At 42.7% G+C, this 26,289-nt stretch overlaps 1 protein-coding gene across 1 annotated transcript in view; it reads left to right on the top strand.

Moving 5' to 3' along the window:
• The window catches only part of LOC148451039 (phosphatidylinositol 3-kinase C2 domain-containing subunit gamma-like), a gene marked incomplete at its 3' end in the record, with an annotated part of 402,128 nt that overhangs the window by 190,980 nt on the left and 184,859 nt on the right, over positions 1-26,289 (top strand). The window contains exons 17-20 of the mRNA XM_088462349.1: positions 6,091-6,184; positions 10,524-10,618; positions 11,485-11,665; positions 18,746-18,853. Coding sequence (XP_088318475.1) covers positions 6,091-6,184; positions 10,524-10,618; positions 11,485-11,665; positions 18,746-18,853 — 478 coding nt within the window. The remainder of the gene's footprint in view (positions 1-6,090; positions 6,185-10,523; positions 10,619-11,484; positions 11,666-18,745; positions 18,854-26,289) is intronic.

The following is a 26,289-nucleotide window of genomic DNA, read 5'->3' as shown; positions in this document are numbered from 1 at the left end:
CTAGTACATTACACTTACCATCTAGTACATTACACTTACCATCTAGTACATCACATCTAGTACATCACACTTACCATCTAGTACATCACACTTTCCATCTAGTACATCACATTTACCATGTAGTACATCACACTTACCATCTAGTACATCACAGCTAGTACATCACACTTACCATCTAGTACATCACAGCTAGTACATCTCACTTACCATCTAGTACATCACACTTACCATCTAGTACATCACACTTTCCATCTAGCACATTACACGTACCATCTAGTACATAGCACTTACCATCTAGTACATCACAGCTAGCACATCACACTTACCATCTAGTACATCACACTTTCCATCTAGTACATCACATCTAGTACATTACACTTACCATCTAGTACATCACACTTACCATCTAGTACATCACACTTACCATCTAGTACATCACACTTACCATCTAGTACATCACATCTAGTACATCACACTTACCATCTAGTACATCACACTTACCATCTAGTACATTACACTTACCATCTAGTACATCACAGCTAGCACATCACACTTTCCATCTAGTACATCTCACTTACCATCTAGTACATCACATCTAGTACATCACACTTACCATCTAGTACATCACACTTACCATCTAGTACATCACACTTACCATCTAGTACATCACACTTACCATCTAGTACATCACATCTAGTACATCACACTTACCATCTAGTACATCACACTTACCATCTAGTACATTACACTTACCATCTAGTACATTACACTTACCATCTAGTACATCACACTTACCATCTAGTACATTACACTTACCATCTAGTACATCACATCTAGTACATCACACTTACCATCTAGTACATCACACTTACCATCTAGTACATTACACTTACCATCTAGTACATTACACTTACCATCTAGTACATCACACTTACCATCTAGTACATTACACTTACCATCTAGTACATCACACTTGCCATCTAGTACATCACACTTGCCATCTAGTACATCACACTTGCCATCTAGTACATCACACTTGCCATCTAGTACATCACACTTGCCATCTAGTACATCACATCTAGTACATCACACTTACCATCTAGTACATTACACTTACCATCTAGTACATTACACTTACCATCTAGTACATTACACTTACCATCTAGTACATTACACTTACCATCTAGTACATCACACTTACCATCTAGCACATCACATCTAGTACATCACACTTACCATCTAGTACATTACACTTACCATCTAGTACATCACATCTAGTACATCACACTTACCATCTAGTACATTACACTTACCATCTAGTACATCACACTTACCATCTAGTACATTACACCTACATCTAGTACATCACACTTCCCATCTAGTACATCACACTTACCATCTAGTATATTACACTTACAATCTAGTACATTACACTTACAATCTAGTACATCTCACTTACCATCTAGTACATCACATCTAGTACATCACACTTACCATCTAGTACATCACACTTACCATCTAGTACATCACACTTACCATCTAGTACATCTCACTTACCATCTAGTACATCACATCTAGTACATCACACTTACCATCTAGTACATCACACTTACCATCTAGTACATCACACTTACCATCTAGTACATCACATCTAGTACATCACACTTACCATCTAGTACATCACATCTAGTACATCACACTTACCATCTAGTACATCACACTTACCATCTAGTACATTACACTTACCATCTAGTACATCACACTTACCATCTAGTACATTACACTTACCATCTAGTACATCACATCTAGTACATCACACTTACCATCTAGTACATCACACTTACCATCTAGTACATTACACTTACCATCTAGTACATTACACTTACCATCTAGTACATTACACTTACCATCTAGTACATCACATCTAGTACATCACACTTACCATCTAGTACATCACACTTACCATCTAGTACATCACACTTACCATCTAGTACATCACACTTACCATCTAGTACATCACACTTACCATCTAGTACATCACACTTACCATCTAGTACATCACACTTACCATCTAGTACATCACACTTACCATCTAGTACATCACATCTAGTACATCACACTTACCATCTAGTACATTACACTTACCATCTAGTACATTACACTTACCATCTAGTACATTACACTTACCATCTAGTACATCACACTTACCATCTAGTACATCTCACTTACCATCTAGTACATCACATCTAGTACATCACACTTACCATCTAGTACATCACACTTACCATCTAGTACATCACACTTACCATCTAGTACATCACATCTAGTACATCACACTTACCATCTAGTACATCACATCTAGTACATCACACTTACCATCTAGTACATCACACTTACCATCTAGTACATTACACTTACCATCTAGTACATCACACTTACCATCTAGTACATTACACTTACCATCTAGTACATTACACTTACCATCTAGTACATCACACTTACCATCTAGTACATCACACTTACCATCTAGTACATCACACTTACAATCTAGTACATCACACTTACAATCTAGTACATCACACTTACCATCTAGTACATTACACTTACCATCTAGTACATTACACTTACCATCTAGTACATCACACTTACCATCTAGTACATCACACTTACCATCTAGTACATTACACTTACCATCTAGTACATTACACTTACCATCTAGTACATTACACTTACCATCTAGTACATCACACTTACCATCTAGTACATTACACTTACCATCTAGTACATTACACTTACCATCTAGTACATTACACTTACCATCTAGTACATCACACTTACCATCTAGTACATTACACTTACCATCTAGTACATCACATCTAGTACATTACACTTACCATCTAGTACATCACATCTAGTACATTACCCTTTCCATCTAGTACATTACCCTTACCATCTAGTACATTACCCTTACCATCTAGTACATTACCCTTACCATCTAGTACATTACCCTTACCATCTAGTACATTACCCTTACCATCTAGTACATTACACTTACCATCTAGTACATCACACTTACCATCTAGTACATTACACTTACCATCTAGTACATTACACTTACCATCTAGTACATTACACTTACCATCTAGTACATCACACTTACCATCTAGTACATTACACTTACCATCTAGTACATCACATCTAGTACATTACACTTACCATCTAGTACATCACATCTAGTACATTACCCTTACCATCTAGTACATTACCCTTACCATCTAGTACATTACCCTTACCATCTAGTACATTACCCTTACCATCTAGTACATTACCCTTACCATCTAGTACATTACCCTTACCATCTAGTACATTACCCTTACCATCTAGTACATTACCCTTACCATCTAGTACATTACCCTTACCATCTAGTACATTACCCTTACCATCTAGTACATTACCCTTACCATCTAGTACATTACCCTTACCATCTAGTACATTACCCTTACCATCTAGCACATTACCCTTACCATCTAGCACATTACCCTTACCATCTAGCACATTACCCTTACCATCTAGCACATCACACTTACCATCTAGCACATCACACTTACCATCTAGCACATCACACTTACCATCTAGCACATCACACTTACCATCTAGCACATCACACTTACCATCTAGCACATCACACTTACCATCTAGCACATCACACTTACCATCTAGCACATCACACTTACCATCTAGCACATTACACTTACCATCTAGTACATCACATCTAGTACATTACACTTACCATCTAGTACATTACACTTACCATCTAGTACATTACACTTACCATCTAGTACATTACACTTACCATCTAGCACATCACACTTACCATCTAGCACATCACACTTACCATCTAGTACATTACACTTACCATCTAGTACATCACACTTACCATCTAGCACATCACACTTACCATCTAGCACATCACACTTACCATCTAGCACATTACACTTACCATCTAGTACATCACATCTAGTACATTACACTTACCATCTAGTACATTACACTTACCATCTAGTACATTACACTTACCATCTAGTACATTACACTTACCATCTAGCACATCACACTTACCATCTAGCACATCACACTTACCATCTAGTACATTACACTTACCATCTAGTACATCACATCTAGTACATTACACTTACCATCTAGTACATTACACTTACCATCTAGTACATTACACTTACCATCTAGTACATTACACTTACCATCTAGTACATTACACTTACCATCTAGCACATCACACTTACCATCTAGCACATCACACTTACCATCTAGTACATTACACTTACCATCTAGTACATCACATCTAGTACATTACACTTACCATCTAGTACATTACACTTACCATCTAGTACATTACACTTACCATCTAGTACATTACACTTACCATCTAGTACATTACACTTACCATCTAGTACATCACAGTTACCATCTAGTACATCACATCTAGTACATCACACTTACCATCTAGTACATCACAGTTACCATCTAGTACATCACATCTAGTACATTACACTTACCATCTAGTACATCACACTTACAATCTAGTACATCACACTTACCATCTAGCACATCACACTTACCATCTATTACATCACACTTACCATCTAGTACATCACACTTACCATCTAGTACATCACACTTACCATCTAGTTCATCACACTTACCATCTAGTTCATCACACTTACCATCTAGTTCATCACACTTACCATCTAGTTCATCACACTTACCATCTAGTTCATCACACTTACCATCTAGTACAGGCCTGGCCAACCTGTGGCTCTCCAGCTGTTGTGAAACTACATGTCCCAGCATATAGGCAGCAGTATAGTCTGATTAGGCGGTGATGTATGGCACTGCCAGGGAGCGTTTACCAGACATATTGGTGTAACCTTTAGCGTTGGCGAGATTCGCCGGATTTCTCATTTGTGAGGGGAACCAATTAAGTATTGTGGTACCTACAGGGCCAGATGGAGCTACAGCTCCAGGCCTCCACATAAAAATAGGCCGGTCATCATGGCAGCATAGGGCATACAGTACCTACTGACATTAGAATGGCGCTCTCCGGGAGAAGGCTCCTTCCCTAGATGTAGGTGGGCAGTGATGTGACGATCGCATCCTTAGGCTCCGTTTCCTGGCGACAAAATGCAGAGATTTTGGGACTATTAGATTGTGGCGGAGCCAAATGACTCAATTATATAATCGCGTCATTAAGCCCCGCCTCCTCCTGCCAGGCCGCAGATTCATGGAAGATTCTTCCCACTTCACTAGGAAATGCGCGGGATGCGGGAGCAGTGCTTACTCTTCAGGAGCCACCTGCAGGTTCCAGGAGAGTATGTAAGTATGGCAGGATCCCATTATAAATCGGAGTCTAGGAGCCTATAACTTGCAGCATAGTGAGAAGTGACAGCGCGCAGACTCCTGGATAGAGAGAGACACTGCGGCTGTAGGTTGGTAGGGGGTATATTATATTGGGGGTATATTATATCGGGGGTATAGTATATCGGGGGTATATTAGGGTATATTATATCGGGGGGTATAGTATATCGGGGGTATATTAGGGTTTATTATATCGGGGGGTATATTATATCGGGGGGTATATTATATCGGGGGGTATATTATATCGGGGGGTATATTATATCGGGGGGTATATTATATCGGGGGGTATATTATATCGGGGGGTATATTATATCAGGGGTATATTATATCGGGGGGTATATTATATCGGGGGGGGGGTATAGTATATCGAGGGTATATTAGGGTATATTATATTGGGGGGTATATTATATCGGGGGGGTATATTATGTCGGGGGGGGGTATATTACGGTGGTGTCTCCATGTAAACGTACAGCCAATCCTCTTTCTTCGTCACAGCTTTGTGTGCAGAGTATAATGTAATGAGCCCCCTGTCCTGACTGTATCTCTGCGCTGTCCTCTCGCCTTACGGATATGACATACCGGACTATAACAGACAGAGTGATGACCTTCCTTGCAGATTTATTGCATGTTGTGTAACATTGTGTAATTTCCCTCCAGCTTTGCAGATGGAAACATCCGGTCGTCCGCGTGCCGCCAGCTGGAGCAGCTGTCATGTGATGAATTGCTGGGATTCCTCCCTCAGCTCGTCCAGGTAAGTGAGACGTCTCGCAGTCCGTGCGTCAGTCACAGGAGAGATGTTAGGGGGCGGCAGAATCAGTCTCTGGACCGCATTAATCCCCGGCTTTGTGCGCAGGGTGTGGCTGCTGTCCCCATAATGCGCCAATTACTGCGATACTTTCCTGGGCAACATTATTACAGTGACTCCGTCTGTTTCATCGGATACAGTATCTCGTTGTCTCTGTCTGTCACATTAAAGAACTAAACTGGAGACCGGGGATTGTGTCTGTTTTATTCTCTGACTCACCCTGGAATTATCCGTAGATTCCCCAGATACCCCGCACAAGTGCCGCCCGATACCCCGCACAAGTGCCGCCCGATACCCCGCACAAGTGCCGCCCGATACCCCGCACAAGTGCCGCCCGATACCCCGCACAAGTGCCGCCCGATACCCCGCACAAGTGCCGCCCGATACCCCGCACAAGTGCCGCCCGATACCCCGCACAAGTGCCGCCCGATACCCCGCACATTGCCGGGATAGCCACAGGGGACCTTTGCCGGAGACTTAGAACATGATGTAGGGTTTGTGCATCCTTATCTCACGAACATTCGCAGAAGTATTTGGTCTCAAATTTGCAATGTATAGCAACATGTCCAACCGGTACCAGAGCAAAGTATATTTACTAACACAGCTATATTGGTGTAGTGATGCAAAGTGATAGTGTTGCATTGTCATTCACATTAAGATGTAATAAACTGCTATGTATGTGTGTATATGTATGTATACATACATACATACATACATACTATTCATTTATGTATGTATCTGGACAAATACGAAACTTATACTTTTCATATAAAATCTAATATACAAATAAATCTAGTAGGAATGCCACCTCACCCGTCATGCCAGGACCACGGCATCCTAGTGGTGACTTGCTAGGTGTTCGGAACGCGACGTCCTAGTGGTGACTGGCTGAGTGACCGGACTGCGGCGTCCTAGTGGTGACTGGCTGAGTGACCGGACTGCGGCGTCCTAGTGGTGACTGGCTGAGTGACCGGACTGCGGCGTCCTAGTGGTGACTGGCTGAGTGATCAAACCGCAGCGTCCAAGTGGCGACTGGCTGAGTGACTGGACCACGGCGTCCTAGTGGTGACTGGCTGAGTGACCGGACCGCAGCATCCTAGTGGTGACTGGCTGAGTGACAGGACCGCGGCGTCCAAGTGGTGACTGGCTGAGTGACCGGACTGCGGCGTCCAAGTGGTGACTGGCTGAGTGACTGGACTGTTGTGTCCTCATGGTGGCTGCCTCCTGCCTGGCAGCTCGATGATCCCCCGGACAACGGCATCTGCCTCCTGTCTGTCTCGATGGGCAGTGGCTCCTCTTCTCTGCGTAATGTCACATGTGCACAACCAAACTATGAAAGCTCAATCTGAGCCAGTGCCAAGCTGAATGCAGGAGGCGGAGCTGCACAGACCGTGCAGTGACAGCGAGGGCTGGGAGGGGGCCGCACAGACCGTGCACTGATAGCGAGGGCTGGGAGGGGGCCGCACAGACCGTGCACTGATAGCGAGGGCTGGGAGGGGGCCGTACAGACCGTGCACTGATAGCGAGGGCTGGGAGGGGGCTGCACAGACCGAGCACTGATAGCGAGGGCTGGGAGGGGGCTGCACAGACCGTGCACTGATAGCGAGGGCTGGGAGGGGTCTGCACAGACCGTGCACTGACAGCGAGGGCTGGGAGGGGGCTGCACAGACCGAGCACTGATAGCGAGGGCTGGGAGGGGGCTGCACAGACCGTGCACTGATAGCGAGGGCTGGGAGGGGTCTGCACAGACCGTGCACTGACAGCGAGGGCTGGGAGGGGGCTGCACAGACCGTGCACTGATAGCGAGGGCTGGGAGGGGGCTGCACAGACCGTGCACTGATAGCGAGGGCTGGGAGGGGGCTGCACAGACCATGCACTGACAGCGAGGGCTGGGAGGGGGCTGCACAGACCATGCACTGATAGCGAGGGCTGGGAGGGGGCTGCACAGACCATGCACTGATAGCGAGGGCTGGGAGGGGGCCGCACAGACATGCACTGCGAGGGCTGGGAGGGGTCTGCACAGACCGTGCGCTGATAGCGAGGGCTGGGAGGGGGCCGCATAGACCGTGCACTGGCAGCGAGGGCTGGGAGGGGGCCGCACAGACCGTGCACTGGCAGCGAGGGCTGGGAGGGGGCCGCACAGACCGTGCACTGGCAGCGAGGGCTGGGAGGGGGCCGCACAGACCGTGCACTGACAGCGAGGGCTGGGAGGGGGCCGCACAGACCGTGCACTGATAGCGAGGGCTGGGAGGGGGCTGCACAGACCATGCAGTGATAATGAGGGCTGGGAGGGGGCTGCACAAACCGTGCACTGATAGCGAGGGCTGGGAGGGGGCTGCACAGACCATGCACTGGCAGCGAGGGCTGGGAGGGGGCCGCACAGAACATGCACTGCGAGGGCTGGGAGGGGGCCGCACAAACCATGCAGTGATAATGATGTCCACTTAGCACTCGGCCCCATAGCAGCTGCTTCCCTTACACCTATGGTAGTTACACCCATGTGACAAGGAAGATGGGGCCCTCAGCTCTGGGCCCTATAGCAGCTGCACCCCTTACACCTATGGTAGGTACACCCATGTGACAAGGAAGATGGCCCCCTCAGCTCTGGGCCCTATAGCAGCTGCACCCCTTACACCTATGGTAGTTACACCCATGTGACAAGGAAGATGGCCCCCTCAGCTCTGGGCCCTATAGCAGCTGCCCCCCTTACACCTATGGTAGTTACACCCATGTGACATGGAAGATGGCCCCCTCAGCTCTGGGCCCTATAGCAGTTGTGCCCCTTACACCTATGGTAGTTACACCCATGTGACAAGGAAGATGGCCCCCTCAGCTCTGGGCCCTATAGCAGATGCACCCCTTACACCTATGGTAGTTACACCCATGTGACAAGGAAGATGGGCCCCCTCAGCTCTGGGCCCTATAGCAGCTGCACCCCTTACACCTATGGTAGTTACACATGTGACAAGGAAGATGGCCCCTCAGCTCTGGGCCCTATAGCAGCTGCACCCCTTACACCTATGGTAGTTACACCCATGTGACAAGGAAGACGGGCCCTCAGCTCTGGGTCCTATAGCGGCTGCACCACTTACACCTGTGGTAGTTACACCCATGTGACAAGGAAGATGGGCCCCTCAGCTCTGGGCCCTATAGCAGCTGCACCACTTACACCTATGGTAGTTACACCCATGTGACAAGGAAGATGGCCCCCTCAGCTCTGGGCCCTATAGCAGCTGCCCCCCTTACACCTATGGTAGTTACACTCATGTGACAAGGAAGATAGGCCCCCTCAGCTCTGGGCCCAATAGCAGCTGCACCCCTTACACCTATGGTAGTTACACCCATGTGACAAGGAAGATGGGCCCCTCAGCTCTGGGCCCTATAGCACCTGCACCCCTTACACCTAAGGTAGTTACACCCATGTGACAAGGAAGATGTCCCTCAGCTCTGGGCCCTATAGCACCTGCACCCCTTACACCTATGGTAGTTACACTCATGTGACAAGGAAGATGGGCCCTCAGCTCTGGGCCCTATAGCAGCTGCACCCCTTACACCTATGGTAGTTACACCCATGTGACAAGGAAGATGGCCCCTCAGCTCTGGGCCCAATAGCACCTGCACCCCTTACACCTAAGGTAGTTACACCCATGTGACAAGGAAGATGTCCCTCAGCTCTGGGCCCAATAGCAGCTGCTCCCCTTACACCTATGGTAGTTACACCCATGTGACAAGGAAGATGTCCCTCAGCTCTGGGCCCTATAACAGCTGCACCCCTTACACCTATGGTAGTTACACCCATGTGACAAGGAAGATGTCCCTCAGCTCTGGGCCCTATAACAGCTGCACCCCTTACACCTATGGTAGTTACACCCATGTGACAAGGAAGATGGCCCCTTAGCTCTGGGCCCTATAGCACCTGCACCCCTTACACCTATGGTAGTTACACTCATGTGACAAGGAAGATGGGCCCTCAGCTCTGGGCCCTATAGCACCTGCACCCCTTACACCTATGGTAGTTACACCCATGTGACAAGGAAGATGGCCCCTCAGCTCTGGGCCCAATAGCAGTTACTCCCCTTACACCTATGGTAGTTACACTCATGTGACAAGGAAGATGTCCCTCAGCTCTGGGCCCTATAGCAGCTGCACCCCTTACACCTATGGTAGTTATGCCCATGGGCTACTAACATATATTATTATAAAGTGGAATTAGCCTGATGTTGTCTCTTTCTATATCCAGATTTATAATAATATACAGTATATTGTTTTGTTTTTTTTACACCAGGCAGTAAAGTTTGATTGGCACCTGGACAGCGCTCTGGTGAGACTCCTCCTCCAGCGCTCGATACAGAGTCTTCAGGTGGCTCATAGACTCTTCTGGTGAGATTCCTCCATTTATTGTACAATGAAATTACTGGAGAAACGATGTTATATCTGCTGGTGTCCATGGGCAATTGCTATAAATAAAGCTTTGTACTTGGTGATAGAATAACTGACATAAAGCAGCGGGTACCCGGGCCCCATCCCTACAGTACTCGGGGCCCCAGTGATTCCCACGCAGAGTCTGGGCACTCTGGTTACATAAAGCAGGAGGTACCCGGGCCCCAGTGATACCCGCGTGGAGTCTGGCCACTCAGGTTACATAAAGCAGCGGGTACCCGGGCCCCATCCCTACACTGCTCGGGGCCCCAGTGATTCCCGCGCAGAGTCTGGGTACTCCGGTTACATAAAGCAGCAGGTACCCGGGCCCCATCCCTACAGTACTCTGGGCCCCAGTGATACCCGCGCAGAGTCTGGGTACTCTGGTTACATAAAGCAGCGGGTACCCGGGCCCCATCCCTACAGTACTCGGGGGCCCCAGTGATACCCGCGCTGAGTCTGGGCACTCCGGTTACATAAAGCAGCAGGTACCCGGGCCCCATCCCTACAGTACTCGGGGGCCCCAGTGATTCCCGCGCAGAATGTGGGCACTCCGGTTACATAAAGCAGCGGGTACCCGGGCCCCATCCCTACAGTACTCGGGGGCCCCAGTGATACCCGCGCAGAGTCTGGGCACTCTGGTTACATAAAGCAGCGGGTACCCGGGCCCGATCCCCACTCTACTCGGGGCCCCAGTGATACCCGCGCAGTGTCTGGGCACTCCGGTTACACTGCGGGTTAGGTAAGAAGATCAGACGATTATTACGGATATAAAATGCCTGAAAACAACCTTTAGTGAGAGGAACATGATCTCTGCTTCCCTTTAGGCTGCTGACGGACGCGGCGACTGAATCTCATTACAGAAGCTTATATCAGCGATTACTGGCCGCCCTCCAGTACTGCGCGGGGAGAGCGCTCAACCAGCAATTCCTCACACAGAGACGGCTCCTGAAAATTCTTCAAGATGTTGCAGAAAAAGTGAAGAACTCTCTGGAAGAGAAGAGACAGGTCACCACCGCTCTCCCTGCCACTCATTGTTCATTCTGTAACTGCGTGCACGGGTCTTACCGGCTCCATTCTACAGCGCAATACAGAACATTCCATACAGAGACCAATATACACCCATCCATCACTCCCTGCATTCGCCAAATCAGTCAAACCCTCCCCCCACGTCTATTTTTGGGGGTACCTGCAAATTCTATCCCCTCATTGTTCTGCTGGGGTTCCACAACAGATATCTAATATCGCCCACACGCTATTCTGCACAAGTACTAACATGGTGTGTGTCGTGTAAAAATAATTCAGTGCTGTACTGCCCCCATGGCGATGCCCTAATGCCCACAGAGGCCAGTCATACAGGGTCATCTCCCTGATATAATACATTGTACTGCCCCCATGGTGATGCCCTAATGCCCACAGAGGCCAGTCATACTGGGTCATCTCCCTGATATAATACATTGTACTGCCCCATGGCGATGCTCTAATGCCCACAGAGGCCAGTCATACAGGGTCATCTCCCTGATATTGTACTGCCCCCATGGTGATGCTCTAATGCCCACAGAGGCCAGTCATACAGGGTCATCTCCCTGAGATAATACATTGTACTGCCCCATGGTGATGCTCTAATGCCCACAGAGGCCAGTCATACAAGGTCATCTCCCTGATATAATACATTGTACTGCCCCCATGGCGATGCTCTAATCCCCACAGAGGCCAGTCATACAGGGTCATCTCCCTGATATAATACATTGTACTGCCCCATGGTGATGCTCTAATGCCCACAGAGGCCAGTCATACAGGGTCATCTCCCTGAGATAATACATTGTACTGCCCCCATGGTGATGCTCTAATGCCCACAGAGGCCAGTCATACAGGGTCATCTCCCTGATATAGGCCCTCATTCAGAGCCGCACGCTCTGAATGAGGGCCGGGCTCCATTTTCATGGAGCGTCCTCCTGGACGCTCGTATAGCTGTGGGTCACCACCCACAGGCTATACGAGCGTGCATTGTGATGGTCGCGATGGTCGAGACCATCGCGACCATCGAATTTGCGAGCCGGAGCCTTCGGTTGAGGTTTTCAACCGCAAGCTCCGGAGTGATTTTGGCTCTATCAGAGCCAAAATCACTCCCACTGACATCACTAGTGATGTCAGTGGGCCGGCTTCTGACGGGAGGCGTTCCCGTGGGAACGCCCCCGTCAGGGAGGCACGCCTCCGGCACGCCCACCAAAGGGGGCGTGCTGTCAATCAACATTGACAGCACGCCCCCTTTGATTGGACACAACGAGCGAAGGACTTTCCTTCGCTCGTCGCGTCTGGCACATGCGCACGACGGAGCTCCCTCCGTCGTGCGCATGCTCAGTGCATAACATCGACCCACTTGCGAGCGGACAGCCGCTCGCGAGTGGGTCTGAATCAGGCCCATAATACATTGTACTGCCCCCATGGTGATGCCCTAATGCCCACAGAGGCCAGTCATACAGGGTCATCTCCCTGATATAATACATTATACTGCCCCCATGGTGATGCTCTAATGCCCACAGAGGCCAGTCATACAGGGTCATCTCCCTGATATAATACGTTGTACTGCCCCATGGTGATGCTCTAATGCCCACAGAGGCCAGTCATACAGGGTCATCTCCCTGATATAATACGTTGTACTGCCCCATGGTGATGCTCTAATGCCCACAGAGGCCAGTCATACAGGGTCATCTCCCTGATATAATACGTTGTACTGCCCCCATGGTGATGCCCTAATGCCCACAGAGGCCAGTCATACAGGGTCATCTCCCTAATATAATACATTATACTGCCCCCATGGTGATGCTCTAATACCCACAGAGGCCAGTCATACAGGGTCATCTCCCTGATATAATACATTGTACTGCCCCCATGGTGATGCCCTAATGCCCACAGAGGCCAGTCATACAGGGTCATCTCCCTGATATAATATGTTGTACTGCCCCCATGGTGATGCCCTAATGCCCACAGAGGCCAGTCATACAGGGTCATCTCCCTGATATAATACGTTGTACTGCCCCCATGGTGATGCTCTAATGCCCACAGAGGCCAGTCATACAGGGTCGTCTCCCTGAGATAATACATTGTACTGCCCCCATGGTGATGCTCTAATACCCACAAAGGCCAGTCATACAGGGTCATCTCCCTGAGATAATACATTGTACTGCCCCCATGGCGATGCTCTAATGCCCACAGAGTCCAGTCATACAGGGTCCTCTCCCTAATATAATACATTGTACTGCCCCATGGCGTTGCTCTAATGCCCACAGAGGCCAGTCATACAGGGTCATCCCCCTGATATTGTACATTGTACTGCCCCATGGCATTGCTCTAATGCCCACAGAGGCCAGTCATACAGGGTCATCTCCCTGAGATAATCAGGGATTATTGCGTATGTGAGGGGCACTGTGTAACACTGCCAGGATGGGATTATGCTGTATGTGAGGGGTGAGTGGCACTGTGTAACACTGCCAGGACGGGATTATTCTGTATGTGAGGGGTGAGGGGCACTGTGTAACACTGCCACGATGGGATTATTGTGTATATGAGGGGTGATGGGCACTGTGTAACACTGCCAGGACGGGATTATTGTGTATGTGAGGGGCACTGTGTAACACTGCCAGGACGGGATTATTATGTATGTGAGGGGTGAGGGGCACTGTGTAACACTGCCAGGACGGGATTATTGTGTATGTGAGGGGCACTGTGTAACACTGCCAGGACGGGATTATTGTGAATGTGAGGGGCACTGTGTAACACTGCCAGGACAGGATTATTGTGTATGTGAGGGGTGTGGGGCACTGTGTAACACTGCCAGGACGGGATTATTATGTATGTGAGGGGTGAGGGGCACTGTGTAACACTGCCAGGACGGGATTATTGTGTATGTGAGGGGCACTGTGTAACACTGCCAGGACGGGATTATTGTGTATGTGAGGGGCACTGTGTAACACTGCCAGGACGGGATTATTGTGAATGTGAGGGGCACTGTGTAACACTGCCAGGACAGGATTATTGTGTATGTGAGGGGTGTGGGGCACTGTGTAACACTGCCAGGACGGGATTATTGTGTATGTGAGGGGTGAGGGGCACTGTGTAACATGGCCAGGACGGGATTATTGTGTATGTGAGGAGTGAGGGGCACTGTGTAACACTGCCATGACGGGATTTTTCTGTATGTGAGGGGTGAGGGGCACTGTGTAACACTGCCATGACGGGATTATTCTGTATGTGAGGGGCACTGTGTAACACTGCCAGGACAGGATTATTGTGTATGTGAGGGGTGAGGGGCACTGTGTAACACTGCCAGGACAGGATTATTCTGTATGTGAGGGGTGAGGGGCACTGTGTAACACTGCCAGGACGTGATCATTGTGTATGTGAGGGGTGAGGGGCACTGTGTAACACTTCCAGGACGGGATTATTGTGTATGTGAGGGGCACTGTGTAACACTGCCAGGACGGGATTATTGTGTATGTGAGGGGTGAGGGGCACAGTGTAACATGGCCAGGACGGGATTATTGTGTATGTGAGGGGTGAGGGGCACTGTGTAACACTGCCAGGACGGGATTATTGTGTATGTGAGGGGCACTGTGTAACACTGCCAGGACGGGATTATTGTGAATGTGAGGGGCACTGTGTAACACTGCCAGGACAGGATTATTGTGTATGTGAGGGGTGTGGGGCACTGTGTAACACTGCCAGGACGGGATTATTGTGTATGTGAGGGGCACTGTGTAACATGGCCAGGACGGGATTATTGTGTATGTGAGGAGTGAGGGGCACTGTGTTACACTGCCAGGATGGGATTATTGTGTATGTGAGGGGTGAGGGGCACTGTGTAACACTGCCAGGACGGGATTATTGTGTATGTGAGGGGAGAGGGGCACTGTGTAACACAGCCAAGATGGGATCATTGTGTATGTGAGGGGTGAGGGGCACTGTATAACACTGCCAGGACGGGATTATTGTGTATGTGAGGGTCACTGTGTAACACTGCCAGGACAGGATTATTGTGTATGTGAGGGGCACTGTGTAACACTGCCAGGATGGGATTATTGTGTATGTGAGGGGTGAGGGGCACTGTGTAACACTGCCAGGATGGGATTATTGTGTATGTGAGGGGAGAGGGGCACTGTGTAACACTGCCAGGACGGGATTATTGTGTATGTGAGGGGAGAGGGGCACTGTGTAACACTGCCAGGACGGGATTATTCTGTATATGAGGGGTGAGGGGCACTGTGTATCTCTGCCAGGACGGGATTATTCTGTATATGAGGGGTGAGGGGCACTGTGTAACACTGCCAGGACAGGATTATTGTGTATGTGAGGGGTGAGGGGCACTGTGTAACACTGCCAGGACGGGATTATTCTGTATATGAGGGGTGAGGGGCACTGTGTAACACTGCCAGGACGGGATTATTCTGTATATGAGGGGTGAGGGGCACTGTGTAACACTGCCAGGCAGATTATAGACACAGTAAACTCCCATCTTGTTCTTGGCTTGTGATGATAGATTTTCTCCATCTTGTCCTTTATGTGAAGCTCAGACGTCTCTATGTAATGTACCCGGGAATGATGACGCAGTATGAGAACCCGGAGCCCTGTGATATATAATAGTCCTCAATAAGACATCCAGGATATATCCCTGCAAATGGCAGGACGAGCCTTATGCTGGGTTATATTATTATTCTCATTCTGTCATAGGATTTACACAACAATCATTATATACTGTACATTATATCATTATATACATTATACAATCATTACATACATTATACAATCATATACTGTACATTATACAATCATTCCATACATTATACATTCATATACTGTACATTATACAATCATTACATACATTATACAATCATCATACATTATACAATCATCATACATTATACAATTATTACATACATTATACAATCATCATACATTATACAATTATTACATACATTATACAATCATATCCTGTACATTATACAATCATTACATACATTATACAATCATCATACATTATACAATCATTCATTATACAATCATTACATTATACAATCATATACTGTATATTATACAATCATAACATACATTATACAATCATTACATACATTATACAATCATCATACATTATACAATAATCATATTGTACAATCATTACATACATTATACAATCATTATATACATTATACAATCATTACATACATTATACAATCATACATTATACAATCATATACTGTATATTATACAATCATTACATACATTATACAATCATCATACATTATACAATCATATACTGTACATTATACAATCATTACATACATTATGCAATCATCATACATTATACAATAATCATATATTGTACAATCATTACATACATTATACAATCATCATACATTATACAATCATCATACATTATACAATCATATACTGTACATTGTACAATCATTACATACATTATACAATCATCATACATTATACAATCATCATACATTATACAATAATCATACATTATACAATCATCATACATTATAAATACATTATACAATCATCATACATTATACAATCATATACTGTATATTATACAATCATTACATACGTTATACAATCATCATACATTATACAATCATATACTGTACATTATACAATCATTACATACATTATACAATCATCATACATTATAAATACATTATACAATCATTACATACATTATACAATCATTACATTATACAATCATATACTGTATATTATACAATCTTAACATAGATTATACAATCATATACTGTACATTATACAATCATTACATACATTATGCAATCATCATACATTATACAATAATCATATATTGTACAATCATTGCATACATTATACAATCATCATACATTATACAATCATTACATTATACAATCATACTGTATATTATACAATCTTAACATACATTATACAATCATATACTGTACATTATACAATCATCATACATTATACAATCATTACATTATACAATCATACTGTATATTATACAATCTTAACATACATTATACAATTATATACTGTACATTATATAATAACCATATACATTATACAATCATTATATAATCACATAATTATACAATCATTATATACATTATATAATCATATACATTATACAATCATCATACATTATACAATCATTCTATATAATAATTACACAGAGGAATCTCCCCAAACCCCTCATTTCAGCTCCCAAAACCCTTTCTCTCTATCACACTGCTTCTATCCCCCCCACACACTTTCTCTCTCTCTCTCTATCACACTGCCTCTATTCCCCCCAATTTTCTCTCTCTGTATCACACTGCCTCTATTTCCCCCCATTTTCTCTCTCTATAACACTGCCTTTATTCCCCCCAATTTTCTCTCTCTGTATCACACTGCCTCTATTCCCCCCCCATTTTCTCTCTCTCTCTTTCACACTGCCTCTATATTTCCCCCCCATTTTCTCTCTCTATCACACTGCCTCTATTCCCCCCCATTTTCTCTCTCTCTCTCTCTCTATCACACTGCCTCTATTCCCTCCCATTTTTTCTCTCTCTCTCTATCACACTGCCTCTATTCCCCCCCCATTTTCTCTCTCTCTCTATCACACTGCCTCTATTCCCCCCCATTTTCTCTCTCTCTATCACACTGCCTCTATTCTCCCCATTTTCCCTCTCTCTCTATCACACTGCCTCTATTCCCCCCCCATTTTCTCTCTCTCTCTTTCACACTGCCTCTATTTCCCCCCCCATTTTCTCTCTCTCTATCACACTGCCTCTATTCCCCCCCATTTTCTCTCTCTCTCTATCACACTGCCTCTATTCCCCCCCCCATTTTCTCTCTCTCTTTCACACTGCCTCTATTTCCCCCCCATTTTCTCTCTCTCACACTGCCTCTATTTCCCCCATTTTCTCTCTATTACACTGCCTCTATTTGCCCCCCATTTTCTCTCTCTATCACACTGCCTCTATTCCCCCCCATTTTCTCTCTCTCTCTCTCACACTGCCTCTATTCCCCCCCCCCCCATTTTTTCTCTCTCTCACAAGATCATTTCCCCCACAGGAGACTCTGAATGTGGCCCTGGATGACCTTGATCGTTTCTTTGAAGAGGAGGCCGCCTGTCGCCTTCCCCAGGACCCAGCAATTGTTGTGAAAGGAATTGACCGAGGTGTACGTCTGTAATTATAATAGTAGTATGTATAATGTATACGTCTGTAATTATAATAGTATGTATAATGTATACGTCTGTAATTATAATAATAGTAGTATGTGTAATGTATACGTCTGTAATTATAATAGCAGTATGTGTAATGTATACGGGATGTGTGTAATGTATATGTCTGTAATAATAGTATGTGTAATGTATACGTCTGTAATTATAATAGTAGTATGTGTAATGTATACGTCTGTAATTATAATAATAGTATGTGTAGTGTATACGTCTGTAATTATAATAGTAGTATGTGTAATGTATACGGGATGTGTGTAATGTATATGTCTGTAATAATAGTATGTGTAATGTATACGTCTGTAATAGTAGTATGTGTAATGTATACGGGATGTGTGTAATGTATACGTCTGTAATAGTAGTATATGTAATGTATAGGTCTGTAATAATAGTATGTGTAATGTATACGTCTGTAATTATAATAGTAGTATGTGTAAAGTATACGGGATGTGTGTAATGTGTACGTCTGTAATAGTAGTATGTGTAATGTATACGGGATACATTTAATTTATACTGGATATGTGTAATGTATACGGGTGTGTGTAATGTATACGGGATATGTGTAATAATAGTATGTGTAATGTATACGGGATGTGAGTAATGTATACATCTGTAATAATAGTAGTATGTGTAATGTATACGGGATGTGTGTAATGTATACGGGATGTGTGTAATGTATACGTCTGTAATAATAGTAGTATGTTTAATGTATACGGGATGTGTGTAATGTATACGTCTGTAATAATAGTAGTATGTGTAATGTATACGGGGTGATTGTAATGTATACGGGGGGTGTAATATATACGGGATGTGTGTAATGTATATGGGGTGTGTGTAATGTATACGGGATATGTGTAATGTATACGGGGTGTGTGTAATGTATACGGGATATGTGTAATGTATATGTCTGCAATAATAGTATGTGTAATGTATACGGGATGTGTATAATGTATACGTCTGTAATAATAGTAGTATGTGTAATGTATACGGGATGTGTATAATGTATACGTCTGTAATAATAGTAGTATGGGTAATGTATACGGGATGATTGTAATGTATACGGGGGTTGTGTAATGTATACGTGATGTGTGTAATGTATACGTCTGTAATAATAGTAGTATGTATAATGTATACTGGGTGTGTGTAATGTATACGGGATGTGTGTAATGTATACGGGATGTGTGTAATGTATATGGGATGTGTGTAATGTATACGTGATATGTATAATGTATACTGGGTGTGTGTAATGTATACGGGATGTGTGTAATGTATACGGGATGTGTGTAATGTATATGGGATGTGTGTAATGTATATGGGATGTGTGTAATGTATACGGGATGTGTGTAATGTATACGGGATGTGTGTAATGTATACGGGATGTGTGTAATGTATACGGGATGTGTGTAATGTATACGGGGTGTGTGTAATGTATACGGGATATGTGTAATGTATACGGGGTGTGTGTAATGTATACGGGATATGTGTAATGTATACGGGATATGTGTAATGTATACGGGGTGTGTGTAATGTATACGGGGTGTGTGTAATGTATACGGGGTGTGTGTAATGTATACGGGATGTGTGTAATGCATACGTGATATGTATAATGTATACTGGATGTGTGTAATGTATATGGGATGTGTGTAATGTATATGGGATGTGTATAATGTATACGTGATATGTATAATGTATACGGGATGTGTGTAATGTATACGGGATGTGTGTAATGTATATGGGTTGTGTGTAATGTGTGTAATGTATACGGGGTGTGTGTAATGTATACGGGATGTGTAATGTATACGGGATATGTGTAATGTATACGGGGTGTGTGTAATGTATACGGGATGTGTGTAATGTATACGGGATATGTGTAATGTATACGGGGTGTGTGTAATGTATACGGGATATGTGTAATGTATACGGGATGTGTGTAATGTATACGGGATATGTGTAATGTATACGTCTAATAATAGTAGTATGTGTACTGTATACAGGGTGATTGTAAAGTATACGGGATACATTTAATGTATACGGGATGTGTGTAATGTATACGGGATATGTGTAATGTATACGTCTAATAATAGTAGTATGTGTACTGTATACAGGGTGATTGTAAAGTATACGGGATACATTTAATGTATACGGGATGTGTGTAATGTATACGGGATATGTGTAATGTATATGGGATGTGTATAATGTATACATCTGTAATAATAGTAGTATGTGTAATGTATATGGGATGTGTGTAATGTATACGTCTGTAATAATAGTAGTATGTGTAATGTATATGGGATGTGTGTAATGTATACGTCTGTAATAATAGTAGTATGTGTAATGTATACGGGATGTGTGTAATGTATACGGGATGTGTGTAATGTATACGGGATGTGTGTAATGTATACGTCTGTAATAATAGTAGTATGTGTAATGTATATGGGATGTGTGTAATGTATATGGGGTGTGTGTAATGTATACGTCTGTAATAATAGTAGTATGTGTAATGTATATGGGATGTGTGTAATGTATACATCTGTAATAATAGTAGTATGTGTAATGTATATGGGATGTGTGTAATGTATATGGGGTGTGTGTAATGTATACGTCTGTAATAATAGTAGTATGGGTAATGTATACGGGGTGATTGTAATGTATACGGGATGTGTATAATGTATACGTCTGTAATAATAGTAGTATGGGTAATGTATACGGGATGTGTGTAATGTATACATCTGTAATAATAGTAGTATGTGTAATGTATACGGGATGTGTGTAATGTATACATCTGTAATAATAGTAGTATGTGTAATGTATACATCTGTAATAATAGTAGTATGTGTAATGTATACGGGATGTGTGTAATGTATACGTCTAATAATAGTAGTATGTGTAATGTATACGGGGTGTGTGTAATGTATACGGGATGTGTGTAATGTATACGTCTGTAATAATAGTAGTATGTGTAATGTATACGTCTAATAATAGTAGTATGTGTAATGTATACGGGGTGTGTGTAATGTATACGGGATGTGTGTAATGTATACGTCTGTAATAATAGTAGTATGTGTAATGTATACGGGGTGTGTGTAATGTATACGGGATGTGTGTAATGTATATGGGGTGTGTGTAATGTATACGTCTGTAATAATAGTAGTATGGGTAATGTATACGGGATGTGTGTAATGTATACGGGATGTGTGTAATGTATACGGGATGTGTATAATGTATATGGGATGTGTGTAATGTATACGGGATGTGTGTAATGTATACGTCTGTAATAATAGTAGTATGTGTAATGTATACGGGATGTGTGTAATGTATACGTCTCTAATAATAGTAGTATGTGTAATGTATACGGGATGTGTGTAATGTATACGTCTGTAATAATAGTAGTATGTGTAATGTATACGGGATGTGTGTAATGTATACGTCTAATAATAGTAGTGTGTGTAATGTATACGGGGTGTGTGTAATGTATACGGGATGTGTGTAATGTATACGTCTGTAATAATAGTAGTATGTGTAATGTATACGTCTAATAATAGTAGTATGTGTAATGTATACGGGGTGTGTGTAATGTATACGGGATGTGTGTAATGTATACATCTGTAATAATAGTAGTATGTGTAATGTATACGGGATGTGTGTAATGTATACGTCTGTAATAATAGTAGTATGCGTAATGTATACGGGATGTGTGTAATGTATACGTCTAATAATAGTAGTATGTGTAATGTATACGGGATGTGTGTAATGTATACGTCTGTAATAATAGTAGTATGCGTAATGTATACGGGATGTGTGTAATGTATACATCTGTAATAATAGTAGTATGTGTAATGTATACGGGATGTGTGTAATGTATACGTCTGTAATAATAGTAGTATGTGTAATGTATACGGGATGTGTGTAATGTATACGTCTGTAATAATAGTAGTATGTGTAATGTATACGGGATGTGTGTAATGTATACGGGATGTGTATAATGTATATGGGATGTGTGTAATGTATACGGGATGTGTGTAATGTATACGTCTGTAATAATAGTAGTATGTGTAATGTATACGTCTGTAATAATAGTAGTATGGGTAATGTATACGTGGTGTGTGTAATGTATACGGGGTGTGTGTAATGTATACGTCTGTAATAATAGTAGTATGTGTAATGTATACGGGGTGTGTGTAATGTATACGTCTAATAATAGTAGTATGTGTAATGTATACGGGGTGTGTGTAATGTATACGTCTAATAATAGTAGTATGTGTAATGTATACGGGATGTGTGTAATGTATACGGGATGTGTGTAATGTATACGTCTGTAATAATAGTAGTATGTGTAATGTATATGGGGTGTGTAATGTATACGGGATGTGTGTAATGTATACGTCTGTAATAATAGTAGTATGTGTAATGTATATGGGATGTGTGTAATGTATACGTCTGTAATAATAGTAGTATGTGTAATGTATACGGGATATGTGTAATGTATACGGGATACGTGTAATGTATACATCTGTAATAATAGTAGTATGTGTAATGTATATGGGGTGTGTGTAATGTATACGGGATGTGTGTAATGTATACGTCTGTAATAATAGTAGTATGGGTAATGTATACGGGATGTGTGTAATGTATACGTCTGTAATAATAGTAGTATGTGTAATGTATACGGGGTGTGTGTAATGTATACATCTGTAATAATAGTAGTATGTGTAATGTATACGGGATGTGTGTAATGTATACGGGATGTGTGTAATGTATACGTCTGTAATAATAGTAGTATGTGTAATGTATACGGGATGTGTGTAATGTATATGGGGTATGTGTAATGTATTCGTCTGTAATAATAGTAGTATGTGTAATGTATACGGGGTGTGTGTAATGTATACGTCTGTAATAATAGTAGTATGGGTAATGTATACGGGATGTGTGTAATGTATACGGGATGTGTGTAATGTATACGGGATGTGTGTAATGTATACGGGATGTGTGTAATGTATACGTCTGTAATAATAGTAGTATGTGTAATGTATACGGGATGTGGGTAATGTATACGGGATGTGTGTAATGTATACGTCTGTAATAATAGTAGTATGTGTAATGTATACGGGATGTGTGTAATGTATATGGGGTGTGTGTAATGTATACTGGATGTGTGTAATGTATACATCTGTAATAATAGTAGTATGTGTAATGTATACGGGATGTGTGTAATGTATACATCTGTAATAATAGTAGTATGTGTAATGTATATGGGATGTGTGTAATGTATACGTCTGTAATAATAGTAGTATGTGTAATGTATACGGGATGTGTGTAATGTATACATCTGTAATAATAGTAGTATGTGTAATGTATACGGGATGTGTGTAATGTATACGTCTGTAATAATAGTAGTATGTGTAATGTATACGGGATGTGTGTAATGTATACGGGATGTGTGTAATGTATACGGGATACGTGTAATGTATACATCTGTAATAATAGTAGTATGTGTAATGTATACGGGATGTGTGTAATGTATACATCTGTAATAATAGTAGTATGTGTAATGTATACGGGATGTGTGTAATGTATACATCTGTAATAATAGTAGTATGTGTAATGTATATGGGATATGTGTGTAATGTATACGGGATGTGTGTAATGTATACATCTGTAATAATAGTAGTATGTGTAATGTATACGGGATGTGTGTAATGTATACATCTGTAATAATAGTAGTATGTGTAATGTATACGGGATGTGTGTAATGTATACATCTGTAATAATAGTAGTATGTGTAATGTATACGGGGTGTGTGTAATGTATACGGGATGTGTGTAATGTATACATCTGTAATAATAGTAGTATGTGTAATGTATACGGGATGTGTGTAATGTATACATCTGTAATAATAGTAGTATGTGTAATGTATATGGGATGTGTGTAATGTATACGGGATGTGTGTAATGTATACATCTGTAATAATAGTAGTATGTGTAATGTATACGGGATGTGTGTAATGTATACATCTGTAATAATAGTAGTATGTGTAATGTATATGGGATGTGTGTAATGTATATGGGATGTGTGTAATGTATATGGGATGTGTGTAATGTATACGGGATGTGTGTAATGTATACGTCTGTAATAATAGTAGTATGTGTAATGTATACTGGATGTGTGTAATGTATACGTCTGTAATAATAGTAGTATGTGTAATGTATACGGGATGTGTGTAATGTATACATCTGTAATAATAGTAGTATGTGTAATGTATATGGGATGTGTGTAATGTATACGGCGCGTGTGTAATGTATACGTTTGTAATAATAGTAGTATGTGTAATGTATACGGGATGTGGGTAATGTATACATCTGTAATAATAGTAGTATGTGTAATGTATAAGGGATGTGGGTAATGTATACGGGATGTGGGTAATGTATACGGGATGTGTGTAATGTATATGGGGTGTGTGTAATGTATATGGGGTATGTGTAATGTATACGGGATATGTGTAATGTATACGGGATGTGTGTAATGTATATGGGATGTGTGTAATGTATACATCTGTAATAATAGTAGTATGTGTAATGTATACGGGATGTGTGTAATGTATACATCTGTAATAATAGTAGTATGTGTAATGTATACGGGATGTGTGTAATGTATACGTCTGTAATAATAGTAGTATGTGTAATGTATACGGGGTGTGTGTAATGTATACATCTGTAATAATAGTAGTATGTGTAATGTATATGGGATGTGTGTAATGTATATGGGGTGTGTAATGTATATGGGATGTGAGTAATGTATACGTCTGTAATAATAGTAGTATGTGTAATGTATACGGGATGTGTGTAATGTATATGGGGTGTGTAATGTATATGGGATGTGAGTAATGTATACGGTATGTGTGTAATGTATATGGGATGTGTGTAATGTATACGTCTGTAATAATAGTAGTATGTGTAATGTATACGGGATGTGTGTAATGTATATGGGGTGTGAGTAATGTATACGGTATGTGTGTAATGTATATGGGATGTGTGTAATGTACACGGTATGTTTGTAATGTATATGGGATGTGTGTAATGTATATGGGATGTGTGTAATGTATATGGGATGTGTGTAATGTATACGTCTGTAATAGTAGTATGTGTAATGTATACGGTATGTGTGTAATGTATACGGTATGTGTGTAATGTATACGCAGGGCCGAAACTAGGATATCTGTCACCTGGTGCAAGGCAGCGATTTTGCGCCCCCTCCCTTCATGTTCCTGGATTTTGTCCTTGCTCCTCAATAAGGCAGTGCACTATTCAGACGTCCCTGATATAGTGACTTACATTATTCCACACACCATAAAGCCCATTACACATTATGCCACACACTGTAA

Source organism: Taudactylus pleione, unplaced genomic scaffold, assembly GCF_031769625.1.
Source record: "Taudactylus pleione unplaced genomic scaffold, aTauple2 ptg001198l, whole genome shotgun sequence".
Taxonomy (NCBI): Eukaryota; Metazoa; Chordata; class Amphibia; order Anura; family Myobatrachidae; genus Taudactylus; species Taudactylus pleione.
The sequence above is the reverse complement of the archived record's forward strand: the minus strand, read 5'-3'. Positions and strand labels throughout refer to the sequence as shown.